This window comes from Kogia breviceps, chromosome X (genome assembly GCF_026419965.1).
Source record: "Kogia breviceps isolate mKogBre1 chromosome X, mKogBre1 haplotype 1, whole genome shotgun sequence".
Classification (NCBI taxonomy): Eukaryota; Metazoa; Chordata; class Mammalia; order Artiodactyla; family Physeteridae; genus Kogia; species Kogia breviceps.
Genome location: NC_081330.1, coordinates 34811438 through 34838075, shown reverse-complemented (window position 1 = coordinate 34838075; position 26638 = coordinate 34811438). Strand labels below are relative to the sequence as shown.

At 44.7% G+C, this 26638-nt stretch overlaps 1 protein-coding gene across 7 annotated transcripts in view; it reads right to left on the bottom strand.

Moving 5' to 3' along the window:
• Nucleotides 1-17233: 17233 nt before the first annotated feature.
• Nucleotides 17234-26638, bottom strand: part of DCX (doublecortin) — a 124118-nt gene continuing 114713 nt past the window's right edge. For 6 of the 7 annotated variants that reach the window (XM_067023431.1, XM_059050012.2, XM_067023435.1 and 3 more), the window contains one exon: nucleotides 17234-25667. In XM_067023431.1, the coding sequence (XP_066879532.1) occupies nucleotides 25611-25667 (57 nt within the window). In that variant the 3' untranslated portion in view covers nucleotides 17234-25610. The remainder of the gene's footprint in view (nucleotides 25668-26638) is intronic. The other variant, XM_067023434.1, reaches the window with a different exon arrangement.

The window sequence follows — 26638 nt, the reverse complement described above, 5'->3', positions numbered from 1 at the left end:
AGTGGTCTGGTAGAGCTGAGCAATGTAGCCAAGACTTGGAGGAGGCAGGGCTCTCTGCTCAGGGAGAAAGTTCACACAGGTCACTGAGCCTGACTGACTACAAAAGAATGGGAGTGTGGTGTGAAATTCACAGGAACAGATTTCATGCTTGGGGGCCTTTCATTCAAGGTCATAACTTTGCAGGTTCCTCTGCTCTTTTCTGGGAGACTGAACCCTGTTCCCAGAGAGGTGACTAGGATGGGCCTCAGCCGAAAACGGCTACACCATCTGTGAGACCCAGTGCAAAATGAAAATGCAGGGCCGCTTGTTCAAATTTATAAGTCATTTCACCATAGTGATGGCAGAGCATTAAGCCAGGCCCGGGACCTCTCGAAGCACAGGGCCCTGTGTGACTGCATAAAACCTGGCCTCAGTTAACATTTCTGCTAAATCCCCACAGCTACAATGTCTAGAGAATACGGACCAGCTCCCTCTCCCCAGCCCCTCCCTGCTAGTCTGGATTAACTGGGATGACTGAGGTCTAAGTGGCCCTTTGGAACCTATTATTGTGAAGTCACAGTGCTGGGCACTTGTAAAATCCATGCTGACTGATCTAGAACAAAAGAGGGAGGAGGGTGGAGTCCAGGGTGGGGAAGGCAGGCTGGGAAACCCTGGGTGCCCATTGGCAAAGGGAAGCTGGTGGGTGAGAGGTATATCAGGCTGGTGACCATTCCTGACGTGTACAATGAAGGGAGCCCTAAACTAGGGCCTGGAGGCCTGGGCTCAAATGTCAGCTCTGCCACCCCTGGGCAAATTAACTGATCTCTGAGTGTGTCCGTTTCCTCATCGATAAAACGGAGATACTAACAATAGTACCTACCTCATTGGATTGTCATGAAGATCAAATGAAATCCTGGATAAAAGCACTGGGAAAACTCTCAGGATGTATAGAAATGTAAGACATGTTTATTAAACACACATCCCAAAACCTCTCCTCGCAGGTGGTGACTGACTTTACTCTAATGCCTAAAATGAGACATAAGGTTAAAATTCGTGGCCCAGACTTCTGGTTTTGGCCAAAATAGAGGAATACCATTCTCCCCTCCTTCCCTCCCAGGTCCTCCCTCCTAGAACTAAAAAACACTGGACCTACCACAACAAACAAACATAGGAAGACTGAAAGGTGAGAAGAAGGCAGGCAACCTAAGGACCTCAGGACTTGAGGAACAACACAGCCTTGAGTCCCCTGGATTTTCTTATTTCCTCCCCATATATTCCAGATGGGACTCTGCAGAAACCCCAACCCAGAACTTCCAACAGGCACCAACCAAAAAAAAGTTCTAAGGAAAGCCCGTTCCTCCTAGTCAAAGACCTAGGAAAAGGGTCATCTAATAATAGAACACCTTTGGAGGGGCACTTCCCACCCTACTCCAACTAAACATCAATGGAACAATGGCACACCACTCCCCTGGGGTTTCAGTGGAGCTGTGTGGGGAGCTGATCTTCTATGCCCTGCTACCAGACTGGTCTAGCTGTGCTGAGTCTCCACCCCCATCCTGCAGGGAGAAGACTGAACAAAGCAATGTGAGGCAGGGTTAGTTGGCCTCAGCAAGCAATTACAAATTCTTCTGAAACAAGTGAAAAACATGGGAAATCCCAGGAAAGAAATAGAAAATGTAAAGAAGAACTAAAGGTAAATTATAGAACTGAAAAACACAATAACAGCAACAACAAAAATACTTACTGGATGGCTCAATAGTAGAGTGGAGACAACAGGATAGAATCAGTGAATGTGAAGACAGATGAATAGAACTTACCCAATCTGAAAAGCAGAGAGAAAATAGACTGAAAAAAATGTGAACAGGGCCTCAGGGATCTGTGGGCCAATAGCAGAAGAATTAATGTTTGTATCATTGGAATCTCAGAAGGAGAGAATAAAGAGTGTGGGGCTGAAAAAATATTTGAAGAAATAATGGCTAACAATTTTCCAGATTTGTCAAAAGATATAAACCTACAAATTAAAGAAGCTGAGTGAACCTCAAACAGAATAAGCCTAAAAATATCCAAGACACATGATAATTAAACTTCTGAAAACTGGAAGTCATGGTCCAAAGGACAGAGTAGGTTTGGAGGAATTCAGTACAGAAGATCTTCAGGGCTGTCAGTCTCCCCTTTCTGCCTCTTGCCAGGAAAGGAGAAATCTCAATTACTTCAAACCCTAGCTTCCTCTGGTCTCTATCCCCAGCCCCACTCATCAAATCTACCATTCAGTGGTTCAACAAACATTTATGAGCACCTAATATTTGCCAGACATTCACCTAACTGCTGGGGAGACAACAGTGAACCAGCCAGGGTCCCTGCCCTCATGGAACTACAATCTAATAGATGGAGACAGACACACAGAGAAGGTGTTGGGAAAGAGAGTAATTAAATAGAGCAGTAGCTATTTAGATACATACTTTTCCCAGAAAAGGAACTGGGACATTCAGATTACTCATTCAATGTTTATTAAGCACTCAAGCACTCACAGTATCAGAGAACCTGCTGGACCTTGAAGAGAGAGACCATAGTCATTCTTGTAGGACAGGATTTCTCATCTTTGGTACTATTGATATTAGGGACTGGGCAGTTCTTTGTTGTGGGGGCTGTTCAGTATGTTGTACCATGTTCAGCAATATTCCTGGCCCCCTACTGACTGGATGCCAGTAGCATCTTCCAAGTTATGACAACTAAAAATGTCCACAGACCTGGCCAAAGTTCTCGTAGGGGGCAAAACCAGCCCTGGGTGAGAACCAGTGCTGGAGGAAAAACTGACAAGTGGACAGATAGTTGATATAAAATATGTTCACTGCTAGCATAGAGAAAGCTCCCTCGGTTCCCATTGCTTACAGGATATGATTGAGATTCTTTAGCTTCAAAAACCAGGCCCTTCAGAGATGGCCTCACTCTCCATCTCCAGCCATATTTCCTGTTGTGTGGCCAAAGCTTGCACTACACGGTGCTCTAATCATCCTCAGAACATGGCATGACTTTCCCTTTCCCCAGGTCTTTCCAAGTGCCCTTTTCTCTACCTTGAATACCTGACCCTGGCCAGCAACCTCAAATGGCACAGCACTCCTCTTAAATCTTTCTTCAAGGTGTCTACCCCACTTTGAGGACAGGGACTGTGTCAAGTTCATCTCTAGCCCCAGAGCCTGGCATAATACTTGCTCCTTGAAGGAGTGTAAGGATATGGAAAAGAGAGATTTGACTGGCCTTAGTTCTCAGATTGCCTCCATGCTTCCTGGAAATGAAAGTCACATTCATACAACCAGGCTTGTTAAGGGTGAATATGTGTGGGATGTACTAACAATGCTAGAGCATGGGAGGGGGATTCACATGATGAGGAATTTGAATTGGGCCTTGAAGGCTAAGTATGGCTTTGATCAGATGAAGGGAAGGAAGGAATAGCTAAGGAATGGGGGTGGGAAAAGATAGTGGAGCTCAGCACACTCACTGGACTGTGAGAAAACCAAAGCCCAGAGAGTACAGGCCTGAGACCTGCCTCATGGTGCACAAGAGGTCTTCTCCCACCTTGAGGCCTGGCTAAATCTTGGCTCCTTTAAGCAGGCAGCAAAGGGAGAGGGTTACAAGAGTGGTGGGAGTTCTGGACTAGTGGAAAACATCAGGAGTAACAGGTTTAGAGGATGAACACAAGCACGCTGCCCCCCAAATGAGCTGATATTCCAAGCACAGGAAGCAAATTCTTCCTTAGCACCTCTGCTTCAGCTGATTTGGATGGAACATGTGTCATGCACAGTGTGCTTCCTGTATATCATCATGCTTAGTTTTCACAACAGTAAGATGGGTCTTTCTGTGGCAGAGCTGAGATTCAAATCCCAGCTTTTGGGTGGAAGGCCTGGCCTCTTCCATTGTGCCATACTGCCATGGTTAGCTGGGCCCAAGTTTGGGGTCTGGAGGCAATCTTAGCGAACTTCTTCCTTCCTTCCTTCCTTTCCACTCTCTATAGAGCTCTAATTCTAAGTAAGACACCCTCTTCAGAAGAGCATACATACCCTCAGGAACAGGGCATGAACAAACACTTCCAAGATTGGTGAGGGAATTATACCCAGATACAAGGATTCCTCTGGAAGATTTCCAGGCTGGTGTCTCAACCCTTTGGAGCCCCTTGCCCTAAGTGAAGCTCAGTTGTGAGCTGTCAGACAAAGGCCTATGCCTGGGAGCTTTCTTCATGCGTTGGTGCCACTTGGCGGCTGTGCCCCAGCACAGGGACCATGGGAGACGTCAAGTCGGAGATGTCAACAGTGGGTGATGTTGCTGCTTCCTCTGACAGAAAGATACTCAGCATAGTTCTTCCTACTTAACAGAATCCTACTTGGAGAGTGAAACTTCCTAAAGCTAGGGAACCATGGGAAGAAGGTCAGTAGCCAAGACGCAAGAGCACTCAAAAAGGCCAAACACTTATAGTGAGGATATCAGTTTTTGAAGGCATCTAAGGGGCTTACTCCAAGTCTTGATGAAGGTTCCTGTGGTCCTGAACTTAGAATTACTCTTCTGAAGGCTGACTTTTCATACAACGGAACCCATCAGCTCTTGGGAGGAGGCAAGTGTGGTGGGAATGAAAGGGGGCATCAGGGGCTTCCTAAGCAGCCAAGAGAAAATGTGATCTGGGGACTCTCTTGTCATGCAGGCCCACAGCAATAAGCTTCTTGCTTCCCTTGAGGTGAGGGGTAGTACCTGTCCCTCAATAGGGAAGACCCTAAGGCTTCTGTAGTTTGTGACTTACAGAATGTGGGTGCAGGTGGTGGGGTGCATTTCTCCTTCTCTCTCCCCTTTCCAGAAGCTAAGGAGTGATTGCTGTCTACCAAGTGGTACCTTGTCCAGCTTGGCCTTCAACCAAGATAGCGCTTCCACTCTTCATTTGCAAACAGCCCCTGCAGTCTGGCCTCCACCAGGAAGTCAGACCTCTTCCTTTCTCTACACTCCTACAGACATTCACTCTTCTCCTCCACCCCAGCGGCACTTTGCTTAAGCTGCGTATTTCTGATTCTCTGTCAAAGCTTTTCCCTATAGAATCTTCAGCCTAAAGAAACAGGGACAAACCCTCCATCAGCCCTTACTGCCTCTTGGATCATGTCTAAGGCCCTGGAACAGCAGGGAGCAGCCAGGTGCCTTACATGCATTATTTCATTCAATTTCTCCATTAGCCCAATGAGGTAAGTACTGTTCACTTCCCCATTTTATAGATGAGGAGACTGAGGTTCAAAGAAGTTGAATGATTCAACCATAATTATGCAGCTAGTAAGTAGCAGGACCAGGATTTGAACCTACGTGCTTCATTCATCACACGTTTACTATAATTGTCTATTTTATTTTCTATATCCTCCAGTAGATTGTGCATTTTTAATTTTTGTTTTCATTTTGCAGAATTTAGAATTGTCTGGAACTTCTTCAGCAGTACATGAGACTTGAGCTGGGCCTGAAAGGATCATAGTGCTTTGAGAGAAAGTAGGCATTTGGGGAATGGGGTAGAGAGATCTGCAGCATTTCAGGCCCTGAGTCAGCCAGATGGAAATGTGGTGTGTGTTGGGGGTGAGCTTCAGGAAAGAACAGCGAGGTGGATTGGCGGAGCTGGGTTTCAGAGTTCATGTTGGCAAATAATGGGAGATCAGACTGGGGATAGCCTAAATCTGGAGGAGTGAGGAGTTTACGTGAGTTCCCCAAGCTGGTATTTGTAGACACAGGAGGCTGCCTAGCCAAATATAGTTGTAGACAGTCATGGATTAGTTGACTGGGGCAGCTGGGAAGGCTGCCACTGAGAATGGGTATAATAGAAATTTCTTTCGTACCAAGCTCCTCTGGAATGGAGACAGTGAGCAAGGGCCCACCTACGGCAAGATGGTGTGCCACGAGTCTCCTCACCTGCACCTTTTGCCCTCCTCCCTTCTCTCTCTCTCTCTCTCTCTCTCTCTCTCTCTCTCTCTTTTATTTTTTGGCAACACTGTGTAGGCTTGTGGGATCTTAGTTCCCAGACCAGGGATCGAACTCGGGTCCAGAGCAATGAAAGCTGAAGTCTTAACTGCTGGACCACCAGGGAATTTCCCTCACCATCCTTTCTCTTTGGATGCCAATAGAGCCATCCTGCCTTCTCCACGCAGAACTCTCACCTTTTATCACTGGCAAAGTCTCACCCAGGACCGCCTTCTCTACGCAGCATCTTTTTCTCTTACTTTCCTCCATCCAAAAACCATATCGTTTTTTTCTTCTGGGTTCTATCATGTAACAAGCGTAAATCTGATAGGAAAATGCACAGTAGATGTTAACGGTTGGTAATGTCTTAATAACGTTTTAATTTGAATGGGAGCTTACAATGCTTTTGCCAGAAGCAGGGGTTATCAGGGGACTTGGGGCTGAGAGAAAAGGGCGATGGGGATGGAGTAAGGATGGGGGTAGAGGTGGGAATTTGAGAAGGGGGTATTTGGGTGACCTTTGCATAAGGATAGTCCTGGTTATTTCTTAAATATTTGAAAAGAGGCTCTCCTCATTCCCCTCCCTGCCCCCTCCACGTTCTACCCACCTTGTTCCTGCATTCCAGTATCCTGCCAGGAATAACTGTATTAATTAAAACAACCCTTAGATGCAGAGAAAATGTCCAATTTGGTTTGGGGATAGGAACTCTTCCTGAGTTGTCAAGGACCCCACAGAACTGAAGCTGCTGCTATGAGAGCTCATGTTCACAGCTCCCTTGGACACTAAATTTAACAGATGGGACACTTCAATTCAGGCCACAGTTGTCAAAAACCACAGTTTAAATCAGTCACAGACAACTGTTTCATTCCCCACACTTGCCTGGGTGTAACAACTGCAGGAATGCCTCTGCTTAAATTACACCCAGTGACACCACAGGGAGAGACATGTCTCGGCTGCATTCATTCTCTGTCCTTTCTGAGCTTCTTTTATAGCAGGGGTCAGTGCCCTTTCCAAACTGGGGTGACAGGGTTCTGAACCATGCTCTTTTATCGGTCCGGTACATGTTGGTGTATCTATTCAATCATGCCAAGGTGGGAGGGTGATGAGGTAGGAGGGAGAGGACAGAGCTATACTGAGTGTTGCAGAAGGGAGTGTTTAGCCAAGGATTAGCCAGAGACATGGCAGCCCCGGGTGATGACTTACAAAAATAAATGGTGAGGAGCGGTTCTACCTGCGGCCCGTGACCTGTGTGCCTGTAGTAACCAGTCTATGCTTCATCACTGGGTGTCCAGCCGCAGGGTACCAGCTCCTGCATTATGGAATCCATTCATGCATGCATCCACCCAGGCATTTATTGAGGGACTGCTCTGTGCCATGTGGTGTGCCAGGCACTGGGAACACAGACATGAATAAGATAGCGTCTGCCCTTAAGGAGCTCACAGTCTAGTTCCCAAGAGTTCAACTATTTACTCAGCCTAGAATTCACTGTCGTTCATTCCACTAGCACGTGCTGGCGCCTGACAGTGCGCTGCACTGGTTGGTGGAGATGTAGAGTTACAGACAAAAATAGGACCAAGTTGTTGACCTCAAGAGGATTCCAGTATAGTAGCACAGACAGACACATAGATGTGTCCATTTGTATTCCATGTGGGAAGGGACGTTTGGCTTAGATGATGCCCTCTGACCAAAGACCCTCAATCCAGAGCGAGCATGACTTAGAACTGAGGAGCAGAGGATCTGGGGGAGGCACACTTTGTCTGACACTTGTCCTATCACAGTACCAGACATCTAGGTAGGGGCTTGGTAAACATTTGTTATTTTTGTTTGGGGAACAATGTCTTTCAATCACTCCCTTTGCATGGGGAAAAAAAGAACACGAAACACTTAAGCTAGTGAAATAAAGCAGGGAGGCCTGATGAACAGATTCTGTTCTACTTGTGGTTCGTGGGATCTGGAGCTTCTTCAGTTGATAGTCATCCTGTCAGAGCTTCCCCTACCTTGTACTGGCAGTTCTCAATCTGGAGATCTCTAAAGGGAGTAACTGGTGTTCTTAAGCTATTTTTTAAAATATTTTTTAAAAAGTCTAATAGGAATTGCACATTCAGCCAAGACAAAGCCACAGAGAGCTAAGTACAATATCATGTTGCTTTGCTTTTGACTGAAATTATATTAGCTTGGTGTGGTTCTCTCACGCAGATCAGAAGCACTGAGTGAGTAAAAAATTGGGAAAATGAATTATTCCATAATAAGTGTAGCTTTGCTAGATAAAAAATTTTCCAAATGTGAGGCTCACAGGGGAAAAAGTAATAAAAGGGATCCTTGGTGGTGAAAAGGTTGGAAATCACTGGCCTCTACGTCTGGATGCCAAAGTTTGGCTGCAGATTCAAAGCCCATGACCACAGAATCCTGGGATTATTGGCATCTGACACCCCTGATGTGGTTCCTGTTGGAAAAGCAAACATGCTCCCTGCCCAGCTTTCTAAAGTGTTATACATTAACCAGCTTACAAAGCACCATTCATGGGTGGACAGGGTTTTTTTGGATCGTGGTTTACTGTGTTTTTGTACCTGCAGTGAAAGAACATTTCAGAGGAAACATAGGCTTGCCTGAAATCTACAAAGCTATGCTATTGCTGGACAAGCGCAGAGCTCCTTGTAACTTACAGGGCTGGAACAAGCTGTCCACACCTTTCTCCTCATCAACAGCCTTCATCCAGTACCTCTGAGACGGCACATTCCATGAACACACTGGAAACAGGCTAAGAACATCCATCGGGTGTAAGCGAAAGAGGAGGGACTCTGCAGGCTGGGGAGGGAGGGAGGAGAATTGGAAGTGGCCTGGTCAGAGAATCATTCCCACTCTTCCCATTGTCTGAAAAAGTTTTCTGGAAGAGGCTCAGAAAAACAGGGGAAAGTGGAGCTGAGGTTTCTACAGAGAGAAGGAACTCCCCAAAATATCGATTCCAGCCCACATTGATTATTTTTTAAAAACTGTAATTGTGATAAAATATGCTTAACTTAATATTTGCCATCTTAATCATTTTTAAGTACAGTGGCCCTTGAACAACACAGGGGTTGAGGGGTGCTGACCCTCCGGGCAGTTGAAAATCCACCCTCCATATCTACAGTTCTGCACTCACAGATTCAACCAACTGAGAATTATAATACTATCATATGTATCTATTGAAAAAAAAAATCCATGTATTAAGTAGACCTGACAGTTCAAACCCATGTTGTTCAAGGGTTAACTGTATAGGGTTCAGTAGTATTAAGTATATTTACATCATTCTGAAACAGATATCCAGAAATTTTTATCTTTGCATGACTGCAATTCTAGACCTATTAAACACCTCCCCTTTTCTCCTGCCCCCAGCCCCTGGTAACCACCATTCTACCTTCTGTTTCTATGAATATGACTATCTTAGATATTTCATAGAGATGAAGCATACAGCATTTGCCTTTTCATGACTGGCTTCTTTCACTTAGCGTAATGCCCTCCAGGTTCATCCATATTGTAGCATATGTCAGAATTTTCTTCTTTTTTAAGGCTGAATAATATTCCATTCTGTGTTTATGCCACATTTTGTTTATCCATTTGTCTTTCTGTGGACACTTGTGTTGCTTCCGCCTTTTGGCTCTTCTGAATAATGCTGCTATGAACATAGGCATGCAAATATCTCACTGAGACCCTGCTTTCAATTCTTGCAGATATATACTCATAAATGGGATTAATGAATCATATGGTAATCCTATTTTTAATTTTTTGAGGAACTGCCATACTGTTTTCCATAGTGGTTGCAGCATTCCCAGCAGCAATGCACAAGGGTTCCAATTTCTCCACATCATTGCCAACACTTGTTATTTTCTGGGTGTTTTTTTTTTTTTTTTTGCGGTATGCGGGCCTCTCCCGTTGCGAGGCGCAGGCTCCGTACACGCAGCCTCAGCGGCCATGGCTCACGGGCCCAGCCGCTCCGCGGCACGTGGGATCTTCCTAGACCGGGGCACGAACCCGTGTCCCCTGCATTGGCAGGTGGATTCTCAACCACTGAGCCACCAGGGAAGCCCTGGGTGTTTTTTTTTAATAGCAGTCATCCTAATGGGTGTGAAGGGGTATCTTATTGTGGTTTTGATTAATAATTAGTGATGTTGAGTATCTTTTCATGTGCTTCCTGGCCATTTGTATATCTTCTTTGGAGAAATGTCTACTCAAGTCCTTTGCCTATATTTTAATTGGGTTATTTGGTTGTTGTTGAAGTGTAAGAGTTCCTTATGTATCCCGCATATTAATCCCATATCAGATATATGATTTGCAAATATTTTCTCCCATGCCATATATGTTGCCTTTTCACTTTGCTGACTGTGCCCTTTGATACTCCAGCCCACATTTTTAAAAACAAGGAAAATATGATAAAATGCAGAAAGAACTCAGCAGGAATGATGCCTGCGGGCCTCATTAGGTGATTTCTCCAAGTCCTTTGAACTCTGTGTTCTTGAATTCCAGTCTTCCTGGTGAGGTTCCTCCCAAGCTCTTTGTACACTGCTTTGTTTTTACCCCATTAGCTCCAGACTGCTTCTAGAGAGAAGGTGCCCCATTCTAAGTACCATCTGCCTTTAACACCCCATAACTTTCTTGCTGCTTCCTCCATGCCTGTGAGATGTGCCTTTTCATCCTGCAGCATCTTCAGCCTTGGGTGTTGTAATACAGCATCCTCAAATACACTTGCAACCTCTCTGCCATCCCAGGCAGAGATGAGTTTAAACTCTGCTTTTGTGCCAGCCATAGTGGTGGGACTGAGTGTAGAGGCCATTTGATGTAGGTATCAAAATTTCTCTGAGAAACAGGGTCTAATGGAAAGACCATCAAACCATCACTTCCTGGCTGTGTGACTGTTGACAGGTCACTTCACCTCTCTGAGCCCCCATTTCCTATCTGGAAGCATGAGCATAGCACCCCGACCCTGCTGGGATTTGATGAGTCTTGTCTGGGATAAAGCATGTGAGGTGCCGAGCTCAGTTCCTGGCGCATCTCGCGAGAGCTGGGCCGTTGGTAGTTTCTCCTTCTGGGCTCAGACCCTTCAGCCAGAAGGAAGCTCACCCAGCCAGGGCCCGGTCCACACAGAGGCTGCACAGCGCTGAGGGGCGGGAACAGAAGTCCCTCATCCGCCCCTGGCCTCTGGTAGCCCTGTGCCCCAAAGAGAGCCCGGGCTGCGTGAGAGGCTGCCACGGCCCAGCAGGAGGCCCCCAAATATCCCTCCTTCGGTGACACCTTTCAGTGGCCCTCAGCTCTCCCTGGCCTGGAGTTCTTCCTATCCTCTGACTCACTTCCCTCTAACCAGAAATAAAACCTTTTCTCCCTCACCTTCCCACAGATTTCATCCTTTACCAGGCCCTGTAGATTCCCTGTCCTGCTCCTCTGCACTGCCATTCCCCCTGTCCAAGCTGTTATCAGTTCTCTCCTGGATCAAGGACGTCAATGCCCCGGGCAAATGCTCTCCTTATCTCCTGTTCCTGTGTCCCTCCAGTCCAGTCTCCACAGGACAGCAGCAGAAATGATCTATCTACAACTTTTATCTGCTCATCTCACTCTCCTGCTTAAAACTTTTAAATACCTCCCTGGGTGCTCTTCAAAGGGGAAGTTCAAACTGCTTAACGTAGCCTACAGGCCCCTGTGTTCTGGCCTCTGTCTGCCTCTGGCCTCATTGCTCATGGCCTCTCCTCCATCACACTCCACAGTGCAACCATATTGGATTTCTTTCAGTTGCTCCAACTAACTTTTCTCACGGCTTTCACATATTCTTTCCCCTAACCTGGAACATTCTTCCTCCCTCTGGTTTTTATTCATCTGTAAGTTTCCGTTAAGATGTCACTTTCGGGCTTCCCTGGTGGCGCAGTGGTTGAGAGTCCGCCTGCCGATGCAGGGGACACGGGTTCGTGCCCCGGTCCGGAAAGATCCTACATGCCACGGAGTGGCTGGGCCCGTGAGCCATGGCCGCTGAGCCTGCGCGTCCGGAGCCTGTGCTCCGCAACGGGAGAGGCCACAGCAGTGAGAGGCCCGCGTACCGCAAAAAAAAAAAAAAAAAAAAAAAGATGTCACTTTCTCTGGGAAGGCTCTCAATTACTGTCTCCCTTAGCTAGACTTGGAGCTCTGTGAGGTCAGGGGCCATGTCTGTTTACCCCCTAGGGCCCAATACAGTGCCCAGCATGAAGCATGTTGTATGTTTGTCAGATGAATGAATCCTGATTTCCCTTTGCAATGCGGTCTTCATCCACTCACTCCCCTGCCCTCTACACCCCTCCACCTCACTGAAGGACTTTCTGATCCCCAGATACATTGGACGTGGATCAGACCCTTTGCCTTTGTGCGTACAGGTCTTTCTGGCTGGAAGGCCCCTGCCCTCCCCCCACCAACCCTGCTTCACCAAACAAACTCCAACTTGTTGAAGCCTCGGCTCAAGTTTCATCTCAGTGAAGCCTGTGCCTGAAGGGGCCATTAAAATAAAGATTTACTCTAGGCAGGGTAATTCTTAGCTCATTCTTCATCATTAATGCTTTATTATTCTAACTCCAATATCTAGCAGCCTTCATTAGCCCATCCCAGCAGCCAGACGGCCCCTCCTCTGGGCTCTCCCATCTCCTTGGAGCACCTCCATTATGGCACTTGCCCAACGGTTTGGGTGATGGTTTTTTGTTTGCTTGGTTAGTTGGTTGGTTTAATTTAGTTTAGCTTAGTTTTTTTTTTTTTTTTTTCCTGGAGGAGGTAGGAGGACATTGTGTGACCTTAACCCTCCTGGCTCCTTGTAAGGGGACCTTGACTCATTTCTTCAATTAAAATGAGACATAAATTCTGTCCCCTCCCCCATCCTTTGTCCCCTCCCTGCTAGTGTGTCCACTCATTACTGAGACAAACCAGGGCTGCTTCCCTTTCAGGAGGCATCATTTTTCCAATTAGCCTTTGATTAGAAACAGTACCATTACAGCTGGGCTGCTTTTAGTGACTGCTGGTGATAGGCAGCCTGGCCATATGGAAAGACCACTGGCCCAGGAGTCCCCAGTGCTAGCCCATTTCTGCCTCTACCCAAGTGTCTGAATGTGGGTGACTTCCTTTCCTTCCCTGGGCCGCAGTTTCCTCCTCTTCTGAACGATGAGGAGTTTGAATGTAATGTTTTGCTACTTAAAGTACGATCCATGCACCAGGAACATGGAGCATCTGTGGGTAACATGTTAGAAATGCAGAACCTGTGCCCCACCCCAAACCTTGTAAATCAGAATCTTCTTTTTAACAAGATCTTCAGGTGATTCAATCCACAGTAAAGTTTGGGAAGCGTTGGGAACTTTGCAGATGAGAGAATCACTGAGGTTCTTGTTAAACATAGTTTCCCCGGCCACTGTCCTGGAGCCCTAATCAAGTAGGACTGGGATGGGGTCCCGGAACTTGTATTTGTGACAAGTACCCCATGTGACTCACATCCCTGAGGAAGTCTGGGCTACATTGGACAAATGGTTTATAAGGGCCCTTCCACCTTTGACATTCTGCAATTCTGTATGCAACTGGTTAACTACCGAGGATAGTAAATAGTGGTACATAATGCAGACCCCTAGGACTTACCCTTCTTTAAATTGGGTAAAGTACTTTTAGAAGCATCTAGGGTTGTGCAGGTGGGGGGTGGAGGGAAGGAAGAGGGGTTATAACAACTTAAGCGAAGTCTTCTTGGTTGGAGAAAATCAGTAGCCTCCGGGGTTCAAAGAGAAATTACCTGCTTACTCAAGACTGTCCCCTTGAAGCAGTCAGCCTTGATACAATCAGACTACCTGAAAGACGCTCTTGGAGCATTGAAAAGGCAGGATTAGAGGTAAACGGGGCAGCGTCTCTCTCACACTGGCGATGGGATCGAGGAGACGGGGCCAGAAAAGTTGACAAGGAAACCTAGGGAAAAGCCTCTCCCAGAAGAGAGTCACATTTTCCAAACCCTCATTGCGGATGTGTGTCCTGACAAGGGATGTTTTCCCATTTGTTGAGTGTATTTATATAAAAACTTTAAGAAATGTCTAAAAATGAAATCACATTTAGCCATATGTTTAACAAATCACCTTTATTTGGAAAAAGAAAAAAATTACCTAAGATCAGGACGGCCCTGGAAAGTCCAGGATAGGAAGTTGCCAGTTTTTCTCCATGTTTGGATTTGTTTTTCTTGTAAATATGCCTTAAGTTCCGTTGCTGGTAGGTTTTGGCTACATCTGAGATTTAGACAGGTGGAGAGAATGTGGAAGGGCATTCAGAGGGTATTTTTCTGGGCAGAGAAAGAAGGGTAGATTGTGTCAGCAAGAGTGAAGTGTGAATGAGCATGGCACGGCCAGGGCCTGAGTCAGGGGAGGAGGCTGCTGAACTGTCCAGAGCAGAGGACCAAGTCTGGGCACAGCAGAAACTAGGACAGAGTTGCTCAAGTCGGGGCTTTCCCTTTTTCACATTATCCCATATACCCAGTCCCGCCACCAGATCCTGATGCTTCTATATCAGTAGCTCCATCCTCTCTACCTCCACTGCTCTGGCCTTAATTCAGGCTCTTTTCATGTGCCCACCTGGACTCTTGCAACAGTTGCAAAGACCCATTCTCAAGATGTCTTTACATATGCAAGCTTTTTCTCAAGCTTGAAAAGGCCGTCTTTCTTCAGAGAACTTAATATAAAGAGATTTTATCAAAGTTAACAGCCTCTTGAGTCTTAGTTGTACTGGGCAAGATGCAAACTGCTCTAATTCAAACGGCCCATGAGCTCCTATACGCTACTTAGATCCTCACTGAGTCCTGGTGAAAAGGAAGTGGAATTCACAAGAGCAGGGGTTCTCAAACTAGAGAGGTGCTCAGAATTCTCCAGAGAGCTTATAAAAACAGGAATTGTGGGGCTTCCCTGGGGCTTCCCTGGTGGTACGGTGGTTGAGAGTCCGCCTGCCGATGCAGGGGACGCGGGTTCGTGCCCCGGTCCGGGAGGATCCCACATGCCGCGGAGCGGCTGGGCCCGTGAGCCATGGCCGCTGAGCCTGCGCGTCCGGAGCCTGTGCTCCGCAACGGGAGAGGCCACAACAGTGAGAGACCCACGTACCGCAAAAAAACCCACAAAAAAACAGGAATCGCTGGGTCCTACTCCCCCAGTTTCTGATCCGGTGTAGGTAGTGTACGACCTGAGGATTTGCATTTCTGGCAAGTGCCTGGGTGGTGCTGATGTTCTGTGAGCACCTTGAAGGTAGAAACCCTGCTTTGTCTCTATATCCCCATGGCCTATGCATAGGGTCTGGAGTGTGGGAGGCTTTCAGTAGCCACTGTGGAAAGAAGGAAACCATAAAAGAGAGAGAGAGAGAGTGTAGTACTCCTAGGAAGAACTTCCTTCAAATACCAAACACCTTTTTTCTTTCAACTTAGCTCATACTGGTTTCTCCATTTCTCCATTCTTTTAGTCTAAACCAGTGGTTGCCAAACTTCTAGAGTTCACAGATCATCCAATTCTAAGAAGAAAAGAAATATCAATTTGATTTGAGCCTCTCCTATTTTTACTCACTTTTTAGTTTGCTTTGTTAGGACATTAAAAGACAAACACACACGTGTCTTCTACCATGACTTTCTTTCATAAAAGAAAGAACATTTTAATAACAAAAATGTTAAAAGGCTATGATCGCAAAACAAAAAAGTCCTTTAAATGGAGTACGTTTCTTTCTATGAAAAACCACACTATGTTTCCTTAGTTTTCTCTTTCCACCATAATCTGATGAACGTTTGATTACAGATTACCATTGGGTGCTATACCAGCATTTGGGAACCACTGGTCTAAACCCACCCAAACTATAATTCCTCCCAGAACCCTGTGTACGGGGCCTATAACCTTGCCACCTCAGGTAATTTTTGGTTCTCAGGGAGGGCCATTTCTCATGCTATTCCGTCTGTTTGGAACGCTTGCTGCCCACCTGGAAAGCCCTCAATCTGTTCTCAAATCCTGCCAGTTCTGTGATGTTTTCCTGACCTTCATCATCCTGGGACATTAATTGTCCCACACTTGGTGAAAGTTTCCATAGCACTCGCTCATCTGCACTGGGCTCATTTATTAACAGGTCTAGGCTAGAACTCCTGGAGTCCTAAGACCAAGACCTCGATCTCACAGATACCTTGGCAGGGAACCTGGAACATAGTTATTTCTCCAGAGATGTTTTGATAAAAACCATGAAAAGGAGCTGGACTCGATCTGATGGGCAATAGACAATGATCATAAGTTCCTGTTCAGAGGAATGACACGATCAAAATGATTCTTTAGGAAGATTTTACTTGCAGTGGAGACCAGGATAGACCAAGGTGGGAGAAAGTGACATCATGAGAAATCAGTGATGAGAAGGCCCTGATGATATTGGGGATGAAGACTGGCTTGGCCACTCTTATTGTTGTCTCTAACTTTTCTTTGGATTAGGAACACTAAGTAGTCCTCCCCATATACTTTCATTGTCTCCACCAGAGTGATGGTCACGGGGCTAGTTGATCAAATACTGTATGGAGGAAGCAACCTCAATCATCTTAGTCCTTGCAAATACCTAGGCTGCTGGCATCTTTGCTTCTCCAGACACAGGTCAGATGGGGGCTGTAGGGTTGGCCCGCCCAGTGAAGTTGGGCAAACTGTTTTCCAGGATCTCCACCTCCTCTTTCTGTGCCCTTTCCTTCCTCCCTCTCCATCAACCTCTTCACAAGCTCAGTACCTTGTGTTCCGTTAATAAAACCCTATCTGAGAAAAATATTCAATTTGTCACTTATGCTTGAGGGTGAATAAGATACGTAGGTGTTCCCTCTCCCAGAGAGTAGCTGCACATCAACCTACAGAGGGAGAAGAGCTATACTGTCTATGGAATTGCAGGCAGCAGGTAGAGGTATTTTCAAGAAACCCACATGGAGTCTTTCTTGGGCCTCTGAAATCACAGTACTAGAAGTGACCACCTGTGCTGCTGGCACAGACTGACCTTGGCCAAAGCATGGTAAGCATAAAGAGTTCATTTGATTCCTGCTCAACTTTGGAAGGGAGATCTGAGATCTTATATGTTGCAAATGTGCTGTGCTGTTAGTTATGGTTTTTCCATCATACATTGATCCTCAGCTTCCTCATCTATGAAATTAAGGGGTCAGATAAAATATAAAACAATGTCTAAGTTTTTCTGCCAGCTTGGACATTTTGTGGTTATATGATCATCGGTTCAATGCTTTAAAAAGAGAGAGAGAGAGAGAGAGAGAGAGAGAGAGAGAGAGATTGTCAGCCAGAAATATTGAAATCAAATTTTATTTTTGGAAAATGACATTACACACATCTTGCAAATGTACACAGAAATGAGAATGAAATGAAGAACAGAGCTTGAGAGCCAAAATGATTGCAAGAGCAGCTCTGTGGCTGCCCGGTATTGAACGCTGTGAATCCGCAGCATTCACAGTTCACAACACGTTACACACATGGGGAACTTCTCTAGACTTCGAAGTCCTCTGACCAAAGAAAGCCCTCATCAAATTGCGGAGGGAGGAAGAGGGATATTAACAGGCACAGGAGATGAAAAGGGTCTGCTCCAGCTGGTTTACATGGGCCTCGCCAAACCTACCAGTCCAAGTGGGAAAAGCAAACCATAAAGGAGGATGCCTTCTTGGAACACTGCTTTTGAATCACAGCCTAAGAGCGGGCTAGGCATTGCATGGGAAACCAACAGCAATGCATATAAACCCAGGTCCTTGTATTTTCTGGCTATAACTATTCTAAAGGGGCAGCTAAAAATCCCTAAATATCTATTGTCTTTCTCTGTTTTCCTTTTCTGTTTGAAAAATAATTAATGGTCATTGGTCAAGCAGAGCCTTCTGAGGGCCTCTGAATATTTCAAAACTTCTGCAAGGATAAGGGACATCTTTGTCCACTGTCTTTAGATTATATGTGATTCTGAGAACTATTCAATTCTGCAGTGTCATCAGATGGCCAAAGAGGCTCCCAAGTTGCCACTGATATGGAAAGGGGAGCTGAGTCTTTGATCACAATTCCAATCCTTGGGAAATGGTCAATAACTACTGAGAGAATGTTGAGAAATATCTCCACCCCCCTTTTTGGTTTGTTTGTTCTTTGCTGACTTGACTTGGCAAAAATTACTGGCCCCTAAATCAGTTATTTACAACCCTAAGACACCTGGGAGCAGGGGGAGGGAGAAGGCAAGGGAGGGAACAGGAACCACAAGGAAGAATATATTCTTTTCAGAGGTTAAAATGAGTTATTTAAGAAATGTGATGTACAATACCATGCATTTACTCTCCAAAGCTAGTCACTAGCAAGCTAACGCCTCTAACACTACAACCACCAATTACAGCTGTTTTGCTACAGTAACTGAGTTCTAACTACAGCTATAGGGCAGAAAGGGTGGGCTGTTTCCATTTAAAACTTTCTCCCTTTGAAAATGGCCATAAAAGTGTTTTCTGTACAAGTTTAATGGCACAAAAAGGTGACCGAAAATGTTTTAAAGAACTTACCACACATGAGAAATGCGAAATTCAATCAAAACATGCATTAGTTGTGTACAAGTCATAAGGGATCATTGGCTTCAAGCTGCAATGTATTACAGGACCGTATGTTGGAGACATTTTGGTATAACCTCTTACTTGCTCAAATCCCTTTAAGAGAACTTATAAAGAAACGGCATCGGAAAGGGCATTCCATATGGCATCGCTAAGCAGTGACATTCCCAAGGGCTGTGCACCCTGTTGAATAAATTAGAACCTACAAGATGGCTTCTTTAGTTCCATTAATTACTCTTATATGGACTGCCTGCACGGGATCGTGAACAGTTGGTGTCAATAGTAAATGTTTAGGCGGATTTAGTAACAGAAGGAAAAATACAATTCAATTATGTGACTATTTCTTTTTATATTATGGAATTGCTAAATACTCTTAACATTTAAACCAACCCCAATTGCCTATCAGTTTAACTTAAAACAATTCAATATTTGGCAAGCCTTATGTTTATAAGGTTATTATAGAGAGCTTATTGTGTAACAGTAAAACTTTAAACAAATTATTCTCCTACCCAACACCAAATGACAGGAGAAATTACCTGTGGTTTCTCACTATATTGTACTGCAGCTTTTAAAGTTATGAGCAAATTAAACAAAATCAATTCATAGTATTTAGCTGATATGAATCCATAGGTGGATTCTTCTGTTCAGCTGACTATTTCTCTGAGCACACTTCACTGCTCCACAAAACGGTGGACTAAAAGGAACCACAAAGTGTTCTGTACAATGCTTGGAAGGCCAAGACCCAAATATACATAACTTATAGGGAAACTGCTTGTGAGGATCTGCTTCGGGGAATTACAACTCAAAATGTTGAAGAAAGGGCCAGGATCGGATTGATTCCCACCAACAAACTTCTAACGGGACTCAGGTAGGATCAGGGCTCGTTGAGTCTGGAAATAACCTCTCATCACCAAGGCAAAATCACAGGGCTAAGAAGAGGCATGTGTCCAACCTAGATAAGGAGGAAGGAAAAAACAAAAAAGGGAGAGAATAAAAGAGAGAAGAATTGCAGAGGACAAAGGAGAGATGTTTGTACTATGGAAAGAGAGCGTGATAAAACAGAGTATAAAACTGAGAGCAAATATGGTGAAGTAGAGAGAGAAAGAAAAGATTAAGAGATACACAGGGGAGGTAAAGTAGAGAGCAGCAAAAAGCCATTGATTTCCTCAGGTTATTAACCCATAAATGGAAAGTTCCAGTGCCTCTAAGTCTTTGTCTTAGTTTACAAGATGTCTGCTCTGACTTCTGTTGTGCCATCTGTCCTCTCCCAACTAGTCTGTCCTCCTCATCTGGAGCAGGAAGATGCCTCAATTCCCAATGAGAATTCCATACTCCCCTAGCCCCGGGCATCCAATGTAAGACAAGATTGCTTCTGATTCCAGAAGATGTTGAAGCCTATAAACTAAGGAATAAAAAGTTAGGCAGTTAGAAGGGGTGGGGGTTCAAGAGTCTTGTCATATGATAACCAGTGTCACACTGCCTAGGCCACAGTGGGAGGCCTGCTTTGGATCCTTAACAGAAAACAAGCAGGAAGAAACCCCAAGAGGCTGAGTATAAAGACCACACTAGATCTTTGAGGATGGAGATAAGCTTGGGGACCAGGGTGGGAGCGACAGAAGAGGAAGTCACCCTCTCCTGAAGAGATAGGAGGAGCAAAATTCTTTAGCCAGACATACTGAAAGACCAGCTGATGGAGAAGGAGCCTTCTGGTCTCTGAAAAGAAGAAGTGGAGGGGGCTAGGAGAAGCTGCCAAGTCTCAGTCCATGGTAGGTTGCCCGTGCTATCATTGCCAGTGAAGCTAAGCTATTTAGAAAAAAATGCTCTGTGCATTTTCCTCCCTGAGGATGTATCTTGGCTGCTGTATGGCAAGAACCTCCAGCTTTGTATCTCCTAGGGAAGTGACTTCTGCTAGCCAGAGGAAGAATAAAACTGGGAATTCATTTTTAAGAAATGATTTGTGTTCTCTTGGTCCATGATCACAGTGCTTAGGGCTGACTAAGGGTAATCCATTGAGGGTTAACAGCACTGGACTGGGTCTGGGCCACCAAAAGCCAGAGAAAATATTGGGGATGTATCTCCAGCCAAAAGGTAGGCGAGAGGAATCAAGGCAGTATTCTTGCTCCAGGTGGTCACAACTATAAAGAAGAGGAAACCCTGCATGGAATCATAGAACAGTAGATGAGGCTACATATGGGGTCTCCTCCTTGGGCAGAGGCAGAAGTGTGACAGCCTCAAAGTTTCATACCAGGAGAGAGACCTAGGAAGCCCAGCAATTCCAAGGCTCCATGGCTACACAGGAGGTCTCAGGTCACTTCTGGCATATCAACAGCTAGGCCTTTATTCTATCTAGTTTCCTGGTACTAAAACATAGGATTCTAACCCCTCCCCAGTCCCAGATGAGCTTCAAAACAGTGATGGTTTACTTAGGAAGCCAGCCTAGGCCTCAAAGCCAACTCTTTTAATGCAATGAAGACAATACATGAGTGAGGCCTGGTCTTAGAAATCCAAGTGGTCCCATGTGTCCAAGGACAAGTTCTAATGTTTTTTTTTTTAAAGAAATATCCATGCTTTTTATTCCCATGGCACTGGACAGTGAAGGAGGTCACTCAAACCCCACTGTCCCAGTGCATCAGTCTGGGGAAGTCTCTAGGCATAGATGTTTTGGAGGTGCGCTGAGCTTGGGGAACATTCTCATCAGTGTGCTGGAGCTCATCTTGGAGAATTGGGCATGCTTGTGCCCTTGTCCAAGGGAGATTCATTTTTTTAAAAAGATAAGCTATTTAGAAAAACAAAACCTGAGGGGGACTGGGGACACGTCCATCCAGAGTACTGAAGGGACTAAGAAGTAGACACAATTTTGTCCAAGGCAAGCACTGGATTGCTGGTCTAAGACTTGGGTTGGGTGATTCAAAGAAGGATCTAGAGGCTCAGACCCCTTCTTCTTGTCTTCTTCTGATAGCAACACATCTCCTTTAAGGTTCCTTGGTTACTTCTGATTGAGGAGGAAAAGCAGGAAGGAGAGAGAATTTCCTGAAGAGTGGGGTAAGCCCAGAAGGAGGTCTTTCGGAACTGAATTAATGAATACCTAGTTCCCAGGAAGAACCTTGCTGTGAGGAAAACTACATCTTCAGACCTTGTTGCCCTGGTTTCTGCCATGGAAGGCCACAGGAGCAGTGTATACAAGAAGATAAGTATGGTGTGTACAGCACATAGCTTGCTATTTTAGTGCAAACACAAGGAGTCAATGTTTAACATCAGCCAGGGTGCATTTTAGTCACAAAGCCCTTTGCTTATACCTGGAAATTGTCCCCATCAGGGCAGGATGGCTATGGGGACATTGTGAATGAGGGCAACCATGGCAAGGTCAGGTTATCTTCTCTAGCTTGTCTCACTCCCATATTTTAAAAGAAATCATTGCCAGTGAATGGTAGCCACACTCATTAAAAAAAATACTCAAAAGTCATCTCAGAAAGTCAGGATGAACAAAGCTATTATTCTTGCCTCCCTGTCTCCCTCCCTTCCTCCCTCCCTTCCTTCTTTCCCCTGCTCTAGGAACAAGAAACATTTCTCTCAGCCTACAAAGACCAACCAGTAGGAGATGAGATGAAGTGAGCTGACAGGGGACACCAGTCTTCCCCCATCCCATTTGAACAGGGAAGGAGCTCTGGGGGCTGTTCTGAGGGCTCCTCAAAGTAGGGCAGTGATCCCCTGGGTTGGATAGTCAAGGTCAGCAACCCCACTGTTCCTGTTGGTCCTCAATGCCTCCTTCTCTTTGGGGACATCTGCAGTCCATGTGGAGGGGAACCATGTGAATATAGGGAGAAAGAGGCGTATTAGGTTGCTGGGTGGATTTCCCACTGAGATCAGGGCAGCAGCATATGGCTCCAAGATGCAACATGACCCTGGGAAAGAATTCTCAGGAGCCGAGTGGAAGGCAATACAGTTCAGTGGGGAAAGGCCTTGGAATAAGAGCCAGGAGATGTGGGTTCTAATCCTAGCTCTGCCCCTAGCCAGCTGTGTGACCTTGGGGAAATTACTTTACCTCTGCATCTCCGTTCCTGGCCTGAAAATGAGGAATTTGGAGTAGATGATATGATCTTAAGGTTCCTTCCAGCTAGAAAACTCTATGATTCAATCTAGGCTAACACTAAAGTCCTTAAGGACACAAAGCAGTCATGCTAATGGCTATCCTTTCCAAAACAGTGAAGAGAAAAGGAACTTTTCTCTCAGTTTACCCCTAGTTAACACTACTTATGAAGTTGTTCAGCCCAGCCCCATATATACATTTTCCCTTTCTTTGTCCCTATTTCTATTTCTGTAAGGAAGAAAAATCAGGAGGTAGGAACAAGCAACAGATGGGTTGTGTGTGTGTCTGTGTGTGTGTCCTAGAGGGAGAGAGATTGGGGCGTGGCGGCAAATCCTTGCTGAGCAACGTGCTACTTGCTGACTGTGCAGAAGGTAACACAATGGGACTTTCGTAGTAAAACTGGATTGGATAAAATTGAGAACCAATGACAGGGGTGAAGGTGCTCAGTAACGACCAGATTTCTTTTTGCCTTGAAAATGGGCCAATTTAAAATGCAATTGTTAAAGGCTTGAATTGTGAACTATACCAAACTCCCCTAAAGTGGCAGTACAGAAACATTTCCTTATAATTGATTTTTTAAAGGTAGAAATTCTATTATTATTATAGAAGATTATTATTATAGAAGACAATAATAGGAATTCTTTGATTATTATAGAAGGTTGAAAGAGCATTCTAAAGAAAATATGGCCACTGAATATTTTCCAATGGTACATATGCCACAAGCAAGGGAACGCTCAGAGGTGTAGCACAGGGCATGGACATGAGGAAATTTGAGTTTCTCCTCTGGTCCTGCTCTTTACCAGTAGGTCATTTGGCTGCCTCAGCCTGCATTTCATCTTAAATTGAAGGAATTGGACTAAATGAGATCTGGGGAAAGATTGTGGGTGAAATCTTTGGGGAATCGGGCCTGCAGTTTAGAAACAGACCTCCTACCACTCTCTACATCCTCCAACCAAAGTACCAATTTTTTCCAATTAACTACAAATTGCCCTGGCAGGCACTAAGCAAACCTTGAACTTCTAGAAAGAAGTAGGGGGTAAGTACAATGAGCTTCTTAATGGTTTCTAACAGCCTACAAATAAAGGAGAGGGGCAAAAAGAGATTCTCATAATTTTGGGTTCTTCAATGACCAGTTTTACCAGGAATCAATACTACCAATATCTGGACTTTCTTTGAACCAAAACTGTTTTATGTAGCTAATGACACCTGAAGCTTGTCTAGGGGCATCTGATCTACCCCTTCCATCACGAGTTTCCTCCTACCCAGTGTACATCAGCAATGCCACCAAGTTGTCGCTGATCCATGTTGGGGTGTCCTGTAATATCTCCTAATTATGAAGCAGCTGCACACACACACACACACACACACACACACACACACACACACACACAGCAAGCTCATTCTAGTTAAAGTGGAGGAACAAATGCAAGTCATTCAATAGCCAAACAGCAGCTTGGCTTCAAATGCTGCGCTTTTCCAACTATCTGAACAATTACAAAGAAATAAGGACATCTTCATATCCGCTAAAAGCAAACACAGAATTGGCATGCATGGCTTTCACTTAATTTAGTTGCCTTTGCCATTATGGGCTATGATTACAGACAAAAAGCAGTGTTATGAACCTGTACCTCAAAGACTGAGAACTATTTCAAATGATCAGTCCTTAGCAACGAGAAATCCTTTCTAGTGTTAAAGACAAGTGAAAGGACTCTCTGTCTTCAGTATGAAATATCAGGATTATAGATAAAAAAGAGCTGCTTAAAATATGCCATAACATTTCATTTAAAATATAATCAGAATGTCTGGTCCACATTGAAATTATTAATGTAAGCATACTGTTAAAAAGTTATCAAAAGACTGATTCTATTGAATTGGCCTCTGCTATTCATTTTGTTTTTTCCTGGAGGTTTCTGTTTGGCAGTGACAGCATGATTTCTAAACTACGTTATTCTTCTGCGTTTTTTTTTTGGTAAATTTTCTGCATGTGTTTTTTAGACAAAAGAAAAATCACCAGTTTATAAAAAAGGAGCCTGAAGAGTTTGCTCCTGAAATATAGACACGAGGTTTTATAAAAAGGATATTGGTTTCTTGCTATAAAAAGCGACCGAAAGGTGTCAGACCTGAAAACAAATTCTCACAGTGTTTTCAGTGTTAGCTGTTGACAAGGCATTCAATAGAACAGAGATAGATGGATACTGTATGGTTTGTGTTAGACAGCCTCCTAGAGGAATCAGGTATATGGAAGCCGCTCACCCCCAACTTTTATTAATTGCTTATTGATTCTAAATTGCCCCAGTGGAGATGTCGACAAGGAATTCACTGTGCTGTATAAACACTACTGAAATGTCTACAGTGTTTTCCAATTTTGCCTGATTTCTTTAAGGTAGCCCTGCACCGGGGTCCTAAGCATCTGGTGTCAGAATGACAAGTTGCTGGTGTTTCTCCCCCTTGAGAGCCAGAATTGGTGCTAAACAAAAAACTGGGGGTTCAATCGGGAGTGAAGAGCCAGGCTGGTGAGCTGCCTTGCCATCTTCCCAGGATCCTCCAGCATTCTTGAGATGGGGAGACAAGGGGCACTTGTATTTGTCACTCTTGGATTTGCCAATGAGTTTTCTTCCCCCCCACACACATCTTAAGTGCCATGTATGTAAACAGCTCTCTACAGAAGGAAGACTGTCATGTATGAGCAAAGCGAGACGGGGAAAAATAACGCAGGCGCCTAAGTATTCAATAGAAAGGTCATGGACTAGCACATTTTGCATCCTTGGAAAGTTACCCCAAAGGATGGTTATCAACCTATCTCTTATAATTGGTAACTGTGGATCAGTGGCCCAGAGGAGAAATCACAGGAAAATAAACCCAACATATTACAGTGTGTTTTTAAAAGTAACAACAACAACAACAAAATAAAAACTTGAAAGCACCAATAGCCCTGTTGGACACTTGAACAGAAGTACCCTATTGTAACGGTAAGCTTGGATTCGTACTCTGGACTCTGAACATTCTCCTCCTTCACATGGAATCGCCAAGTGAGTCTGAGTCATCCAAGGACAGAGGCAGGTACAGGTCCTGTAAGAAGATAAGAGATAAAGTTAACTCTCCTCTTCTTAATATCTTGGGCTCTGCAATGGGCAAGATCATATGGATGCTTTTTACAAAACTAATATTTTCTCTAATTTTTAGTTTGAAATAATTATAAATTCATAGGAAGTTGAAGTACAGGGAGGTAGCCTTGTACAATGTACCCTTCATTCAATTTCCCCCAGTGGTAACATCTGCAGTTTTCCATGCATTCGTGTGTGTGTGTGTGTGTGTGTGTGTGTGTGTGTGTGTGTGTGTGTGTAGTGTAGTCCTATGGGATTTTACCATATGTGTATATTTGTGTGACCATCACCACAGTCGAGATACAGAACTGTAGCCTCACTAAAGGGCTCCCTCGTACTACCCCTTTATAGCTACATCCACCCCTACCCCATCCCTAAGCCTTGGCAACCAATATTGTTTTCCACCTCTACCATTTTGTCATTTCAGATGTTATACAAATGGAATCATACAGTATGTAACTTTTGGGGATCGGCCTTTCCCATCAGCATAATTCCCTGGAGATTCATCAAGTTGCTGCCTTTAATAGTAGTTCACTCCTTCATATTGCCGAGCAATATTCCATAGTGTGGATGTACCACAGTTTGTTTAACCGTTCATCGGTCGAAGGGCATGTGGGATGATTCCAGTTTTAGGCTATTACAAATAACACAGCTATAAACATCCATGTACAAGTTTTTGGGTTAACACAGTTTTCACTTCTCTGGGATAAATGCTCAAGAGTACAATTTCTAAGCTGTGTGTTATTGCATGTTTAGTTTTGTAAGGACTGCCATATGTTTTCCAGAGTGACTGTACCATTTATATTCTCACCAGAAAAGTATTAGTGATCCAGTTTATTCACATCCTCACCAGTATTTGGTGTTTTCACTACTTTTTATTTTAGCCAGTCTTGTGGGTTTGTAGTGATACCTCATTGTGGTTTTAATTTGCATTTC